Source organism: Dermacentor albipictus, chromosome 3 (assembly GCF_038994185.2).
Source record: "Dermacentor albipictus isolate Rhodes 1998 colony chromosome 3, USDA_Dalb.pri_finalv2, whole genome shotgun sequence".
NCBI lineage: Eukaryota > Metazoa > Arthropoda > Arachnida > Ixodida > Ixodidae > Dermacentor > Dermacentor albipictus.
The window spans coordinates 15,547,630-15,565,772 of NC_091823.1; the positions used below are offsets into that span (position 1 = coordinate 15,547,630).

Sequence of the window (18,143 nt, forward strand, 5' to 3'; positions counted from 1 at the left end):
AACCCTGTAATAAACATTCTGCTTCCTTCCGTCCGCACAGGACACGCGCTAATGAAACTAAGAACGCTTCTTCGTGCAAATTATGCACTTACTGAAAACCTATGCGCTTAAACTTAGAAACTTCGAAAACTCTTTTAAAAATAAAGAACATTAACTAATAGTCACACGCGTTTCCATAGGCCTCTCACCGATAACCTTGACCTTCAGGTTACTCACAAAAAAAAAGAAACCCTATCTACTCATTAATTAATACTTCGCGAAACTAAATGTTCACATAAAACGCATCTTTCAGATCTCGGACCTTCTCAAACGAAACATAAACCAAGCTAATACTTTACATATTGAAAGAAACTGTAGTCTCAAATCGCGAAAATTTTCAAAGGCTCAAAAATAAAAGAAATGAACACGTTTCCCTTCTACGGAAGCTCTTGGCCTCCCGTTTGATACGTTTACGACAGATTCGTACTTCTGAGTCGTACTCAAGGTGGTCGCAGTTCGAAAGCTATTCTGGCTACCCAGGAACAACAAAAGGGCTGACACATTATCAGCTCCTTCAAGGCATTACAGTCTCCTGCCAATTTGCGTCCTGGTGTCAGGCTTTCATCACGAAATCGACTGACCACGTCGCAACTCCCTACCAGCTCGTCTCGACCTGCCACCTTGCGCTCCTTCGCGCTACATGCTGCACACCGAAAAGAACGACGAGGAACATAACTGTCCTGTGCCCTTAATTTGTCCACGTTCGCGCAGAACATGCTTCTCAGTCTCTTTTTGACCGGTGGCTCGAACGTGCTTGACGCGCCAACGTCGTCAACGACGACCGCACCTTTCTTTTCTTCACGCCTTGGCTCCTTGTGCCTGTCACCCTCTTTGGCTGCACTCCATTATTTACCGCCTTCCGATCTTTACCGCGCTTCTTTCTACGGCGCTTTCCCTTTGAACTCCCTTTCATGCGGCCTTCTCGTGCCTCAAGCTGGCCGGTGCACACCTGCACAGTCCGAGTAATTTTCATTTAAATCAACTCCCTCTTTGCCTCAAATGGCGGACAGCTCAACCGACTCTGGAACAATGCAGCAGTCTTTACTCTAGCTATGCAACTCGCACTCCTGCCCAGCTCACGCTGTGCATCGGCACACAGCTCGTCGGTCTCGATTGCTGTCTCAACCGAATTATTAATAACTAAATCGTCCCTCTCTTGGCTACCTAGACTGGTGGACAGCTGCACCGATCCCTGAACAACGCAGTTGTCTTCCCTTGAGCTACGGAGCTCGCAATCCTGAGAGCTGCCCTCAACTGCATCGTCCAGTTGGCACTGCACTTTGGCACGCAGATCCGACTCGACATGGGTGCTCGTGTCTGTCGGGTCAGCAGTACTTTGTACTTCGTAAACGACCTCGTTAAGATTACATGCGACACACACGCGCGGTGACTATGCCAATTCATTTACAGCTGGCCTAGCTGTCTCTACAGTGCTCTGTTGGCACGGCACCTCGTCGTTCTCACTACGGCCTTTAACGGCATCGTTAGCTGCTAGTACTTTGCGTTCACCTATGAACGCGCTGTTAATCTGGCAGGTACTACTCCTTCTCTCGGCTTTCGACCAAAATCTGCTATGGACTTCCTCCCACTTTCGCTGCGTCCAGCCTACAGATTTCTCAAGCCGCCGTTGACTTCGTTTGATTGCCTGCTCCAAACCGTGAATATCTTTATTCAATGCAGCAACGTACTGCCTCGTTACTTCTGTTAGGCCTTCTTAAGGCGAAATTCTTTTGTTTCTGCCTAGCTTCTTCCTGTTCTTGCCCAATTGCTTCCTGTTCCCGTTTTTTGCTTAGAATTCGTTTACCTAGTTGTTCGACGAGTTTCAAATCATAGTCACTTTGGAGAATGGTTTTACGAATTTCTGATTCCGTCAAGTCCTCCTCTACGTCTACTTCGACCTCTTCACACAACCGCAATAGGTCAGCTCTCGTCAAACAGAATAGGACCATGGTCACTACTTTAAGATTTGGCTCCAGCGCTGGATTAAGGGGGGGGGGGGGCGCTAAGGGGGCTACAGCCCATGGCCTCACTTCGGACAGTGGGAGAAGGGGGCCCATTTATTCTAACCTGCTTGGTATATGGAACCATGGGCAACAGAACTTCGAGCAACATGCATGAAGCGAGAAAACCAGAACGAGCAGATGGGGCCTCCCCGCCTAATGTAACAGCATGCGTTCAGCCTGATCATTTGGGATGAGCTTGGCGAGCTGCAAAAATAGAAATCCCCCGCTACCCGGCGGGGCCCTCTTTCTTACGAAGCGAGGTGCATTTGCTTGGAAGAGTTTTTGCGGTTTACTGTTAGTCCGTCTGTCCAGTGCTGTCTGGAGAGGAGGGGCAAGGGGGGAAACACCTAAAATATGTAATGTGGGATGAGGACCTAAATCTCCCTTGCCCATCGTCGCCACCCCCCACCTCTCAAATAGTTCCGCTGCTGTCCTTCTCATAGAAATGCTGTGCTGCAGTACCCAACAGTGCCTCCCATTCGACTTTTCGTTACCGTGATGGTAATTTGGGCGGGGGAGGATGAGTCCGATAGCAGATGATGAGTCTGATGGCAGAGTCTAGGCAGGAAAGGTAAGAAGACGTCACACGTGCTTTTGTCCGCGTGCCGTGGAGCATGGAATGTTCACTGTTCGGGCTAGGGTTGTGCAAGAGTGAAGGGGGAAGTTGGAAAGCTGGACACAAAGGCCCGTCTCCAGGGCCCATTCCTGCCTAGAGGCTGCGCACCCTCGCGTGCACTCGACGGAAAAGTAGGTCAGACTGGCCGCTGAACTTTCCAGAAAGAAGTAGAAAAAGATGACTCAGAGGCGATGGAGGGCGCGTAACTTCCCCCGCGCTAGGAGTCGCCCTCTCCCCTTCGTTCTCGCGCTCGGCGTCGACGGGACGAAAGATAAATCGAGAACTTCCCAGAACAGACGATTGCTCCAAGCCAATAGGAAGACAAGACTGGAACGGGAGAAGGAGTGAGTTTGTACGGAGAAGGAGGGAATTTGTACAAGGAACTCTATGCGTATGTGAACGACTGCTTGAGGCACAATTTGTGGTTTCATTACGTGTTTCTCAGAGACACAGTGGTCGAACGAGCTAATAGTTGGAACGAATGAGTAAGCAAACGACTAAACGAACGAGTAAACCAGCTGGTGAATGAGCGGGCAACCGCACGTTTTCTTTTTGCGAGTGGTCCACCACCGCATCTTAACCTACACACTCTTTAAAGCTACACGAATTAACACGTACATCTCAAAGACTTATGATGCTGTCGTTCGGCAACGAATGTGGTTTCGGGAGAGCACGCATACTTTTCCTTTGTATTGCAAATCCGCCAGGCGACCGCCAATGACGAACACGAACAAAAGAGGCAAACAAAGCTATTCGCTCTAAAGAAGGCCAGTCAGTAACCACAAAATTCAGAGTCAGAAATTCAAAATTCAAAGATGAGTTGTCATGCTCGACTGCAAATTTTGTGAAAAGGAGTGGGCTGAATCATAAAGGCTTCGTAATCGCGTTTCGCATGCAGCTTCACGTGCCTGCGAATTCGAGACTGTTGACATACAATAGAATTAAGAGCACCAAATACGACCACATACTGCTTAAATGAAGTACATGTCGCGTAGGTATCGCGTTAAAGCTTGCAGACAAATAGAAACATCCTCAGTGAACTGTGCAATATATGCTATGTTATGGCCCGCAACAAATTACGCAAGCACTACACATTCTATACTATGAGGGACTGGCAACTATCTTATATAGTCGTGTGGGGAATGTTGGTCTGAAGTTCTATCTCCCAATTAGATGAATCCATGTCTTCTTAACCCAAAGTGCTAGCTGGACAGTATCAAGAACAGAGGTTTTTTGTCTTTGCTGAAACTATTTTGGCATACGAAGGTGCAGCAGGTTATGGTGATATAAAATGCCGTAAAACGATGTCGCACTTGCCACAAAACTTAGTTCAAGGCGTTCGCAAACCAAAACAACACGGAACAGCAACAGCGCCATCATGTACTCCTTGCCACTCCGTAGAAGCTTCTCAAGCGAAAATGGCACTGAAGTGCCACTGTAAACAAATGAAGTTGGCACGAGGGCCCATGTGATGCCATTAGGCCAATAGCGACGCGGTGTCGGCCTCAGCCAGAGCGCATTAGGAGGCGGCGGCATTCTTCAAAGTGTGGCGCTACTTTACTAAGTTTAAGGGGTTTTAGAGTGGTCTGCACGGTGCAGCCACCTAGCGGAGCAGAACTCAACGAATGCTTTCCTTGCAGAGTTTGACTACCAACAAACCATGAAAACGGGCGGAAGATGAAAGGATGAAAGGGCGGCGCTATGCTTAATCCCGTGGTGACGCGTCCATTTCTTGCCTCAGCTGTCTCCATTGTTTCCGTGCTTACAATGCATGCGTATGACGCGGTGTGGCTCCACAAACCTTTGTTTCGATAGGTATTGGAGATGGTGACTGTGTGAACGACACAAAGCTTTGGCCAGTTTCAGAGGACATGCAAGCGCTTTCAGAGCTCATTATGCCATGCCCAAACAGCGTGAGCAGTGTATACAGTGCTTGTACTAAAAGTGGAGCTAGAAATGTATTCTAAGTTGTTAGAACTTTTCGCTTATGAATTAAATCAGGATCAGCGAGTTTACTCTTCATTCTTTATTTGGCAAACACTTTGAAGAAATGGCTTGACATGTTTCCAGCTCGGTTATGTCCCTCGGTGCGGTCACTATCCAATTATTTTCAGTCTAATCGCTTGCGGTTGTGCTAATTTGCGATATATTTCTACTTGCTGCGTTCAAGGCTTGCAACATGAATGTTCTGTACTTTGCAATATGATAGTATGTAGAAAAGTATTGTTACTAGTCACTCGCTTACTTTGCATGCCATCACGAAACTTTCAGCTTTGAACATTTGTATGTTGTCGGTGTAGTCGCTGTTAATCATTCTTCGGTGCATTGATGCAAATGTGCGCGCATTCACTTATTCTTAATACATTGGCAATATAGTGGGCATAAGTTTGTGTGTAGATAACCTGCGAAAAATATTCTATGCTAGGATGTGGCATTACTTCCTTTGTAACGAACGTAACTCTATTATTCTTCCGACGTTAAGTCCTTTCTTTGGAGGTTAGCAATACAGTGTTGCCAGTTGAGTGGGTTTTTTATCCTCAAGGGGAGCCGTGCACCACGAAGGGCCAGCAACACAAGCAGTCCTTAAATAGCAGTGGCTGTAAATTAATTCCATTCCTTAAACTGCCAGACATATTTTTTGCAGCCAACTACTGCACTTCTTCCCTCCATCCACATTCTGCAGCATGAATGGAGCACAGTGCGTTAGCGATCACCCAGTTGCATTTACGACAGCTGAACGCACAGTATCAGGGCAGGAGCAGATATGGTTTCGTGTTCGTGCGCTTTCAATAAGGCAACGTGCGGCGCACCAACGAAAGCACCATCTCATTTCTCTAGAGCGAATTGCTTCGAGAGCGCATGGCCATGGAGAGTGGTGTGCACTCGTGTGGCACGCACAGTAATGCATTATGACGTCATACTCCTAGATTCCAAAACCGGCACTGGCTTGTAGAAGCATAATGCAAGCTAAGGCTGCAACGCTTGCAAGCCTTTTTTTTCCCCCGTGTTTAGAAGGGTTGGACCTCCACTTAAAAGAAAACAAATGACAAGTTCAAAATTTCATTGAACAGCAACATGTGTCAATGGACTGCCTTCGCTTTGCTCATGCGCTGTTGTGTCAAAGTGCTCTTTGCACCGGAAATGAGAGAGCACATTTTACATGAGGTCCCAGACATGGGCGATGCCTTTCTGTGCAAGGATTAATCTTCTTGGCTGCAGCGCATACCTATTGGTATTTTAGAAGATGAGTGTCTTTCTTGTATTTTCCAAAGCCAGTAAGCCCCATAAAGAGATCTGGGGATTTACGCTGGAGACTTTTGCTGGGAATTCTTGCTTTTATTGCATGTTTGCCTAGGTACTGCCAGAGTCCTTTGGCCAGAGCTCGTCCAATACTTTACGTGCTTTGCTCCCATTTAAGTGCCAACGCATGAGTTCATAATAGTGAAGCAGCAGTTGTTTGTCGTCAGTGGTTGGCCCGTGTCGTTGGGGCGCACATAACATATGGTTTGCCGCTTCACAGTGCGTCTTCGGCGCTCTGCCAGTGCCAGGATCGCCGGCGATGGCAGGCGATCCTGACAGTATGTGCCACATGGGCCCGCTTTGCATATGCTCCACACAGCCATGAACTCCAGTATGACCAGCAAATGTATACGTTGCAATAAAACAAATTCACGGCAATAGCATGCCATTATTTATGAATGATCATAAAAAAATCAATTTGGAGCCTACCACTAATGCCATTCGTCATAACCTCTGTGTTACTTTAGAACATAACATATATTACCCAATCAATCTTAATATCCACACTGTGCCCGTCTTCTGACCATGACCATTCACAGTTCCTGTACATGACTGTGGCATGTTCATTGTTGCTGAAGCAGTCCGTTATCTTTTCTTTGTGCTGTCTGTGGTACAGTTTCTGCATAATGAACTACTGGGCAACTCCTATTTACGAAGGCGATGACAGATGCAGCACACTTTCATGAGATGAGCCTCTTCTCCTGCATTCTTGGCACACAGGTGAAATGTAGCGATCAGCAGCAGGCTATAGGTCTCTAGCATGCATCATCAACAGTGCATATGTTCTCCTTTTCAAAATGCTTCCTTACACAGTAGTTACGGAATGAAACACGACAGTAGGACAGCTATAACAGTAAGGTCTGTGGTTCCGCTCGCTGGTAATCAGAAGCAGTGATCCTGCTCCAAAAACACTCTCACCCTTGCAGTGTACTACAATGCAAACACCTTGCTTCCATAGGTCACCCATGGGCGGTGCTGCATGTACTGATGAACTATCGCATTTCATCCCATGAGTACTGTACATTCTGGCAAGTCAGAGCAATAGATGTACGAGATGTACGACAATCTCACAAATACCAGCACTGCTATGCTGGTAGATTTTACCAGCCAACCAAAGAAACATGAGTGGCTAGAAACAGGAAAGTCTTTGATGTGACATAAAATTTCTTTTTTATTCTTTATACTCCAGTATGGTAAAATACAGATTTGCATTTTAAATCACTCAGTAAGGGGGCTTTGCATTTGCGTAGTGTGGCCATCATTATTGCCAGTTCGGCCTAACTACATCATAGTACCACTGATAAATGTTATTTCGAGACAAATGAATAATTTACCTTCCTCTTCTACATGTGTACGGGTATCTGTGACTTTCAGTATTGCTTCCGCCTTTCAGACAACTTACTGCTCGACATGGAAAAATAGTACAAAAACACATGGCAGACACAATCATGAGATATTTTCTAAAGCGGGTGTTGCATAAATGCGTCATTCACAACTACGCTCAATGCAGGTGCAGGAAGACAAACCAAGTGACATAAATTCTAGATATACAAATGCATAGCAACGTACGCAATTCAAGTCTGAGAAAAACTGAGAAAAATGTTGGAGAGGGTAGTCAGTGTAGTGATATGCATAGTCGTCAGCTGACCAAACCAGCATTAACGAAACAAACAGCAAAAAAAAGTTTTCAGTCATAAAGATAATAGAAGCACATGAAACACTCACACAACATTAAAAGAACAACACACTATGTTTACACAGTACAAGGGAAAGCTCAGGGATTCAACATTAACATTCCAAGAGTTAAATAACAAGGAGAACAGAAATAATAATGGCTGTCATACAGTAACATCTAAATCTTCTGCAAGGTCAAGCCCATGCCTGCCACAGTTCAGTCGCAGGAAAGACCACTCCTTCGATGCTACTTTGCCAAAGTTTGTTCCGCGCCCAAATTCCACGCCTCGATAGGAAACTCAGTAAGGCACGGGTACTTGTCATATGCTGATAGCGTCTTTAGCATGGTGCACCACATGATTCCAATGCAAAGCACACTGCTTTCCCATGTTTATATACACACAAGTTGCATATCAATCCTTGGCTCAAGCACCATGCCTTAAAGACCAATAACTCCTGACACTATGCAATGGTAATGCAATACAAGAGAACACCGTCCCAATAAAAGATAGTATCTCTACACATTGCCAGCAATTGCTTCCAAACGCCTGAAAAATGCAGCATTTTTCAATTTCACAAAATAATTGCATGGAGCTCTCAGTTGCACTCAACAGGAACTTGTTTGACAGAAAGCGTTATCTGAAAAACATTGAGTCAGGTGGGGACATGGCATTTGTACATCTACATGCAGTAACCTACTAAAGGTTCTTTGTTAATACTAAGAATTGTCAGGATAACGAAGACGCACAACAGAACCTCATTCAAACATCCATCTTGTGTCTCATCACACCACTGGAACATACATAAAAACATAATATCTTGGAAATGGGTAACTGTATTGTCAGTAGGTGCGGCTAATGGGCAGCCACATCTGTCGCCACACACTCTTCTGTGAATTCCCCTGGGAGAATCCCGATTCACCTAGAACTAGTAAGGTTTGGCCTTTTGCTTTAGCAAATTGTGTAATAGTTTCTAAAACTACAAAGTAAAAAAGAAAGAAGCAACAAAATACAAACTACCTTTTAGAGCCAGTACAATAGATTAGTTATCGTAAATGGACACTTAGTAGAAATTTCCATCACAACGAATAGCCAAAGAGTTCAAGGCAAGGATACACAAGTTCTGGAAATGGCTGGCTTTTTATAGTGCCCAAAGCTGTCACTGCTGCATTGAGCACCAGCTCAAGTCATAGGTAGACAGCATTTTTTTCCCGAAATCAGCATGAAAACCAGTGCTACAACAGTGATGAGACAGAGCAACAAACGGTTGTGTGAATGAAGCATTCTGGTTTAAAGAAAAAGTTGACATTGTCTAGTACTGAGCACGTGGACACAGTAAGTGTCTGTCCTTGTTCTCTCAAGGCAAGCAGGTTACAAACTGGCGACACAGCAGAGGCAAATAATGTACAGAGTGCTAATTTACTCCCCAAAACTACCGAAAGTGCACTCCTTTAGGGAGAATTGTAAGGTGAGCCAAAAAGCTAAAATCAGTTCACAAAAAGTGTGCACAAGCTTAAATATTTGATGCTGTAACTAAGTTCCAAATGAAGATTCACTACCAACAAGCAAGCCAATTTCACACTTTCCTTTTTTTTTTCTAACAAATTGCCATGAAGTTCACCTACTGCTTCTTTCACGACTCCCAAACATTGTTCATAATCAACCAACAATAAATCAGCTCTGTAAGAAACATTTTTTTACCAATAATTAGACACTCATTTGTCTTCCCCCCAAACAAATGAAGGTACACCTACTATATTTTACATTTGCCAGGGGATGTATTTCTTTTGACAGGCCAACTACATGACACCTTCACTTTCACACAACTTGCAACATTATGCTTCACTGTATCACCAAATCACCTTCCTTTAACATCACAACATTCCTGTTATCTACCTAATGAACACACTCAACTACTCACTGTGAAAATAATACTGCTAAAGAATGTGCCTACCCATGATTTCTTTTCATTGCACCCATTTCCACCACATGTCCAGATGGGTCTCTCTGAAAGTGACACTTATTCCACAAGTGATAGATTAGAATTATGGCCTTTATTTTATATGTATTCCATTACCTCAGATGTGGCATCCATCGAATGGATATGCAACTTTCTTTGAGAGGATCTCAACCAATGACTATTCCTGGGAGAGAGTATATTGCATGCAACCAATAACAACAATGTCAAATGTATGTGACAGCGCGTGAAAATGAAACGTAAAAGTGCTGCCAAGGAATCTAATTTAGACAAGACCCTATCTCTCTTCCCTCCTTTCACCAAACCCCACACCTCCATCTTTCTATCTGCTCAAACCACACTACATGGCAACTCCCCCTTGCCCACCTACAGACTTTGCTTCTATTCTGTTTCTTTCACTTGTGATAAGCCAGTTCGCTGATCCTAGTGATAATAGGAGCACACTATTTCATTCGTACCAGCCACTGATGAAGAATAAAATTAAGCTTAAATGGACCAGAACTGGAATAGAATTGTTACTTTATATCCCCAGACATCAATAGTACACCACATGCCGGTAAGCACAAGCTTGAACTCAGAACAATATTGAAGGTGCTACGGCCTGGCATGAGTGTCAGGTCCACAACTAACTACACAGTTGTCCTTCTCCCTCAGTTCATACTTGCTGCGTTAAAGGGACACTAAAGGCAAATATTAAGACAAGCTAAAGTGATAGGTTAGTGCTCGAGAACATTTAAGATGTCAATATTATGGCAGAGCTTTAGTAGTCGAGAAATTGAGGTAAATGCAGGACAAGATTACAGAATCCCTCAGGCCATTCAAGTATTAGCCCGATCACGAAGGCACTCTTCATTATAATTCTCTCACTAGCACTCAACTACTCGTAATAAAAAGAGAGAGAGAGAAAAGAATGCATAGAAAGGCAGGGAGGTTAACCAGAGGTAGTTCCCTGCACTGGGGGGAAGGGTTAAGAGGGATTAAAAGAGAGAGTGGAAAGGGGAGATAGAGAGAAAGATAGACGAGCACGAACAAACTGCGTACACTACACAGTGATAGGGGGCGGCGTCCTTAAAAGTCTATCGTGAAGTCCCATAGATTACAGAAACTTTAATAACGAAACTAAGGCCTTCAGCGCGGATGTTCTTTGGGAGTACTGACTTGGAATGAAAAGATTTTTGTAATGCATTATAAGACAAAAGAAAATACCACTTGTCCAGTTCTATTTGATATTTAGAAAAAAGAACTCATTGATGTACTTGACAACGACACGGGCGGTCGAAAGGTTTCATTTTCTCAACTGTGCGCTGCCCGCGCTTTTGCATTTCAGTAGTTTCGTTATCGCGTAGCGCTGCACTGGTTTTGATGGCTCGTGAAACTCTCACAAACTACAAGAGAATGCCACGTCCACGTGATGTCGCAGGATCCCTGAATGGTCCATACCATTTGACCAAGAGCAGCTGCAGTGGCGAATCCACCGCTCTGTCATGGCTAGGTTTATCTACAGCCGCGCGTTCATGTTTTGCGCAAAAAACCATTGCACCATCTCTCAGGTGCCATTTTACTCCCCAAGGGCAGTAACCGATGGCAATGGCATATGCAATGTCGCCACTCCTCGCATGGGGGCGGGCGATTTGAATTACGCTAAAGGTGTGCAGAGCCTTCAAACACAATTTTCTCATAAACCGTCTTTTTTTGGCACAAAACAAGTGCTTCGACATTTCTGGAATGGTATTTTAACAGTCCATATTGACTTAGTATTTGCCTCTAGTGTACCTTTAAACAAACTAACACTTTAGATTGTTTAGAACATTTTAAACACTCTAACAGATACAGCTCAGAGAATTGTGACAGCCATTTTTGGTGCAATTTTCACAACATTGAGGCATTATTAAAATTTTGTTTCCTCTCTCCACTTTAATTTCAACAGTTCACTAGGTGAAGTTTTTCTGGTTGAGCCAGGTCGGCAGCAGGCATCAAACTTTTAGACACCGGGGATCGACCATTCACGGCTGGGCAAAGTCTGTCATTTTGATGCCGGTTTTTCACTCCATCTAGCCTGACAAAGCACCGATGTATTGCACTAAATCTGACTTCTAAAAAAACATGCAGCAAAGTTGACTTTCAGAAACTGGCTATCATGGTGCAACACATATTAAGACTCTTTGCCATTTTTCAAGCTAAAAAATCATGTGCACATTATATTCCCACTTTGTTTAGGAGCTTTAATGTCATTTATCCATTATGTTTCTACTTTGGAGACAAGGTAGGCACATGCTTGATTTGGGGACGTGTTAGAATCTGGCAAATACTACTACCAAATGAATTAGTGCAGCGTTTTGGCATTTTTATGCATCTTGCTTATTTCGACCCACAGGATAATTTGATCACTTTCGCTAGTCCCGTGAACACTGAATTAACAGGAGTCGACTGTATAATTAGATGACCTATGTCAAGCTTCCAACACTTGGCCAGCAATCAATTTCCACATGCTCACATCAGTTCAGACCAAGTAAAAAAAAATGTCATCCCGTGATGGTATCGGCATGTCACCTGCGATTCAGATGTACACTGTGTTGGTTGTGAACCCCGGTCCCGCACACCACTCAATTTCACTTTTGTTTTAAAAGATACTGAAGAGAAACACTGAAGAATTAGTCTTTCAAAACTCCTTCTGTATTTCTTTGGCAGTAAAAGATTCACAATTAGGAGCACAAATAAAAGCAGACTTCCCCTCCTTGAACATCGCACCAAAATCACAGCGGCCACAACATTCTCTTTGTACCACAAATACAGTGGCATTTCTACATGTTTGTGCCCTTAATTGTGGTGGAAAAATGTGCAAGAACTATTGAGCTAAGTTCTTGTTTATCTTCAAAAAGAAAGTACTTTCGTTTCCTTTCTAGACTTTTGATTGACCTTCGTGATGCGTTGGTGAAGCCGAAGCCTATGGAGACGTAACTTCCTAAGTGATGTACACTGATCGGCTGGTAAAGCCTCCAGCCACAGTAACATTTGTCTACAGTCAAAACTCACTGTAAGACAGGTTAGAAGAAATTAATAGATATACCAAACTAAGTGCAAATCCTCATGAAATTCAAACGAAAATTCTTGCTTTTGAAACTTCTCTTTAACGAAGCAAAAATGTCCTACAAATGAATAGAACAAAAGCTTTATAGCTTGGGACAGACTTCATCTTATTCGTGTTGATTAGGCGTAAATTTGATACTGTATTAGTGCTCTTACTAAATCAGCAGTTGCAGCAGTTCAAGAACATGCCAATCCGACCATGCTGCCAAGTCGGCAGCCACTCCTACACTCTACAGCTGCTGCAAACTCCCACTCGCTCCCAAATTCTTTTGTGCACTCTGTGCATAACATGCCATGCCTTTGTTGAGTGAAGAAATGCCTTTCTGGTGTTCGAAAGCAACAAGCAGTGTGCAAAATTGGAAGCCTGCAGCACTCCACCACTCACGAAATTCTGATACGCCGAGCAATCGCCGATGACATGAGAGCAGTATGCAAAGATGCAGACCCCTTAACTTGACGGTGTGCACACAGCAGTTTACTATGGTCATGATCAGACGGCACAGCATGCGCTGCAAGACAGCTTTGCAAGCTCTGCACATGGCAGATTTGTTGCACTGTTACTTCACGCACGACGATGACCAAGATGAACTAGTGTTGACAGCTGCATTTAGAGAAGCACTCATCCCGATGGAGAAGATGCGGCAGAAAACAACCTTGTGCAGTCCTTCAGTGGTGCGTGCCAAGCTCTTACATCAGCTTCAGCTTACCATGTGATAACACCCCAGACCGTCTCGCCATGGCAAGCAATGTTGGTCATAAGTGTAGACAACAGTTACAACAAAGTAACAGTTATAAAAATTTCTGGAAGTCATAACGAAGTAATTTAAGCAGTCCTAATGAAGTAATTTATCCTCTCCTTGAAATTTGCTGTAGCAATGTCTTGTGCAATCTACTAATCTAGCATTTCTCTGTAGTGCCCCTTTAAGCTATGATGTCCTTTCTATGGCCTTCTGCTTTTGAAAAAGACTGCATGAGGCTGCACTTCTCTTTGTTAAAGTTGGTGTGGAAGTGGAGGAACATAACGGGGCCACAACCAAAGTAATCCACTTGCCTCGTGCCAAAATGGCCCCTACTAACTTTTTCTCAGCAAGCTTTCTGGTTAAAGGGCAAGAAAGAATAGCAGCTGCCTGCCACCAATGCTGTCAGTCTGGTGTGTCAATGGCGAGAGCTGCAACAATAGGACGAGGTTCAGCAAGCACCGAACTTCGAGGACGCTGCCGAGGTATCGACTTGACCTCCGAGGCAGCAACGGCATCCATCGAGGGTGGGCTGTCAGCTTCGTTGTTGTGCAGGCTGTAGGAAATGTTGCCGTACTCCTGAAGCAATGGGCAGGCTCCTAACAGGAACTGGCAGAAGTCCTTGCGGATTCCAAACCACCCTGCACAGCAATGACAGGAGGGGTCATGTCGGCTCTATGGTAACTAGACCACTATGTGCAAAACAGCTTTCTTGGTATTGCTCACAGTGATGACCAGCTGTTATGAAATAGGAAACTGGCAAATGAGTCCTGTAGAATCCTTCAAGGGGTAGAAAGGTTCATGAAAGGAAAAATTCTCATCTACTCGAATGTAGCATGAAACTACAAAAGAAATAAATATGGGCGTCTAAGAAATAAAGTTCTGCAGTCAAGGAAAACTGCGTACAAAATTTAAAAAATCCCAGACCAGGACTAATTCTTCCTCAACTGTGAAACTTTCTGCAAAATTTGTATCGGTTTCTGAGTCCCTTGTGCTACATTCGGATGAATGACAATTTTCCCTTTCATGAATTAAGAAGCTGTTTGTTCACTCATTCACCATGCTATAATTCAGGCATGGCACAACATAACATGAAAAGGATATTAGAGCATGTATACCTGCGGCCAAATAATCTATTGTTATGTTACAAGCCACATGCTTTATAACTATACTAGTCATAGCCATTAAATCACATCAGTTCTTCTTGGGAGTTCCCCCCCACACACACATCTTATATTAATGCGATAGCGTTAAAAGGCCCCTCACCAGGTCCGGCCATTTTGAGCTGACGAGCGCAGAGCATAGAATGCGCGATAAGGATTGTGTCTGCAAAGTATTACATCGCTATGCGCCACAGAAAGATATGAAATTTCAAGCTGAACACCGTTTTCCCTTCTCCTCGCGGCCGCCAAGCTCCAAGCCGGAGGATGACATACACGTGCTAGCATGCTTTTTACTTTGTTTAGCGTTTACGTTTACTTTGTTTACACACTTACTTTGTTTAGCGCAAAACAACGGACACAAGAAAGAAGACAGGACAAGGCGCTCTTTCTTGTGTCCGTTGTTCTGCGCTAAACAAAGTAATTATGGATTCGCACCAACCAGCCCGCCAACGCATAGTGCTGTACAAATGTTTGTGCTGTGACGTCGCTCGTGGTGACATGTGACTTCGAGAATTATTCAAGGCAACATCTGTTATGTGTGTAATAAGTTGCTTGAATAGACGAATTAAAGCCTAGAGAAATAGTAAAACACACAAACCAAATGTCTGCGTTTTTGTTTTACTTTGCACTGCAGCAAGAGATGTAATAAAGGGAAAATCAGGCATCCACCCGTTCGTAGCAATTGCTACGAATGGGCAGATGTCTGATTTTCCTTTTATTAATTTCTTCTCTCCACCTTGCGGGTTTCCGCAGAACTACTATGTCAAGCAAGAGATGTACTTCCGTTTTGTCTGCTTGTTCCCATGTTGTGTAGTCGTGCACGCAGACACTGAAACTACGTAATTTTCTACAGTGTTCCAGCATGGTATCATGCTCCGGGATCCACTTGTGTCTGCCTCAGTATACGTGTAGCACTGATATATCACTAGTGAGGTGTCCTCATGCACAGCGTGCAAAACCGTGCACTGCGCGAAACGAGACAATCACAACAGCTTGCGCACGACACCGTCAGCAGAAGTGTGTCGTGCCACAGAAAAAGCGAAGAGAAAAAAGAAATAAGGCGAGGCCCGTGACCTATGCGTCATCCGATCGTTGAGGTCCCATATAGGAGAACGCAGGGAATGAATTTCGTTTGCGGAGGCTAGACGGGGCAAGTGGAGAGTGCCTCGCTTGGCAGTGGAGCGCGCCTCCTGAAATCATGGGTTTGCGGCACTGAAGTATTTCTGTCGGCTGTTAATGAGCCGATCTGAAAAATTTTTGGGGCAGAACGTTCCCTAGAGGACACGTAACAACTTCCAGCATATAACAAAAGCTTGCTGTGTGGCCTGGTGAGGGGCCCTTTAAGGGCCCCGTGTCACAGAAAATCCAGCATCGGCACCTCGCATACAGCGTCGTCTGTCGTTTCGGTAAAAATCTTTACAAACCATGCAAACCCAACCACGTAGAACCTCCGTGTAGCGCAAAGAAGTTACTGAAATAATTTATTTTCTCTAGGTATAACACGTCAAAAAAATCGTAAAGTACAACTTACACACAACCTACACGCATGATAGCATTGGATTGTAATTTTAACATACGAGAAAACATAATTCTGTTACGTGGAAACTCAAACACAAACTCCTTTTCCAGCATTTCTACTATTCATAGACTAGCCACGGCACATCCAGTTACTTGCAACACTTCCAGATGGCGCTCACCTCCGCCGCATCGCAGCCCACGTATGATGCCGCACTTCTACCAGAAAGCTAGCCTTTGTGCATAATGTTTGCTGCCAGCGTTTCCTGGTAAACATTATGGTTACATAAGCTGCAGTTGCCGTGAGCCGTGACAAGCAGTCGAGAATATTTTAATGCTATTGCGTTCCGCTCTTATAGGCGAAGCTTAAGCATCCTCCAAATTTTTCACTTGTCATTTGCTTCTGCTCATTAGGCCTACTGTTTAAATTTCTGGGGCTTGAAATACAAATGTAGTCAACCACAAAAGCTCATGGCACATGGGATTTTATTAAGAACTCATTTCTGTGAATCATGCAGTAGTTCTTGCAACCTAGACAGTACTTTTCCATTAAATTAGACCACCAAGCCTTATTAAAGCATAAATTTCAATTTATCGTGGAGCCCATGTCCCGTTGCCTTTTGTGGCAAACTGTAGTCAGTTCATGTTTGTCCTATTTACTTCATCACCATCTTATTCCTCTTTGTGAATTTATGTCTAAGCATGAATTGACTGCATACCCAATTTCATACTTAGCAGGCAACGCAAAGTCTCACTCCACATGTTTCAATGGGCAGTTTATTTTTGAACTGCGACGCTTCCCATGAAATTACTACCATTACTTCATATATAAGAGCACTTTAGATATGTGTTTACAAGCAAGTGTAATCAAGTTACATAGGCAAAGTAATAGTGTTGTCCTATACAACTGTTCGGTTTATGCAGCTTACGTAGGCTATTTTAACCTGCATTATTTCATACACAACGCTTACATAAGCTATGAAAAAGCGTCAAGCATGGTGTCATCCATGGCTCCCACTTCAGTGAGATTACTATTGATGGTTACTCTCTCATTATCACTGATGATCAATAAGTGGCAAAATCAGACTTAAATTCTTTTGAATTCAACTTTAAGCACCAGTTATAAGCGACTAGTGCATCCAACTTGTGAAATTCTTGGCCGTTCTGATATCTGTAGGCCTGGCAAGGCGTGTCAGCATAGAAACAACAGGATGGCTGCTAAGAGGTTGTGTTTACTTGTACATGTTTAGCATAAGCCACCAGATGGTGCCACGTCTTTCACTGCGATGTGGGTCACGGATGGATCCCTGCAGTTATTATCTTTGTGCAGCTGTGCAAGGCTTTCCTACTGTGTGCAAGTGACATCTTTGCAAGAAATTAGTGTGGAGGAAAATTATTCTTGTTGTTACTGATTTGATGCATCGTGGTGCCATCTCTCTGCACTCTCAGGACGTTCCAAGTGGTCACTCCATGCTGACTCACCCAGTGGGTCATCATGCATAGAAATCGTGGCTTCATAAAGTACAACATCAGTAAATATGCTAGTGTTTTATTTAGATATGCAATTCCATACATTAAACTAAATGTCTTCAAGGAATGCGCACTGTAGCCTCCCTCAAAGGGCGTGTTTACCATGCATAAGGCACTGAATACTTTTCTAAACTGTGTGTTAAACTAGAACTTGTGGATGTAAAGTTATGTCAAATCATGCATTATTTGTACAACTTTGCACTACCAGTATACAACGTACTACGTTTTGGCTGTGAGTGCAAGCAGCACGCTGTGGCTGCCGTTTGCAGAAACATGTCATTGCACTCACTTGGTGGTAAATAGTTTTGGATCTGTGACACCTTCCATGTAATAATTGTCATATCTCGCAATAAAAGCATGGAACTTAATGTTACACCGAATTACATTATGCATACCTACATCTTTCGTATGTGACACACTCCTTTTTCTTTTCTTTTTTCACAAATGTGAGCAGTGAGAGAAGTCTATCTGCCCTTCACAGTGCTACTTGCTATGTACGAAG

General features: G+C 43.9%; 1 protein-coding gene across 1 annotated transcript in view; it reads right to left on the reverse strand.

The window, feature by feature from the left end:
- Positions 1 to 10,982: 10,982 nt before the first annotated feature.
- LOC135917510 (transmembrane protein 185A) overlaps positions 10,983 to 18,143 on the reverse strand; it is a 34,123-nt gene continuing 26,962 nt past the window's right edge. Inside the window, exon 7 of the mRNA XM_065451087.2 lies at positions 10,983 to 14,074. Within this exon, the coding sequence (XP_065307159.1) occupies positions 13,839 to 14,074 (236 nt within the window). The 3' untranslated portion in view covers positions 10,983 to 13,838. The remainder of the gene's footprint in view (positions 14,075 to 18,143) is intronic.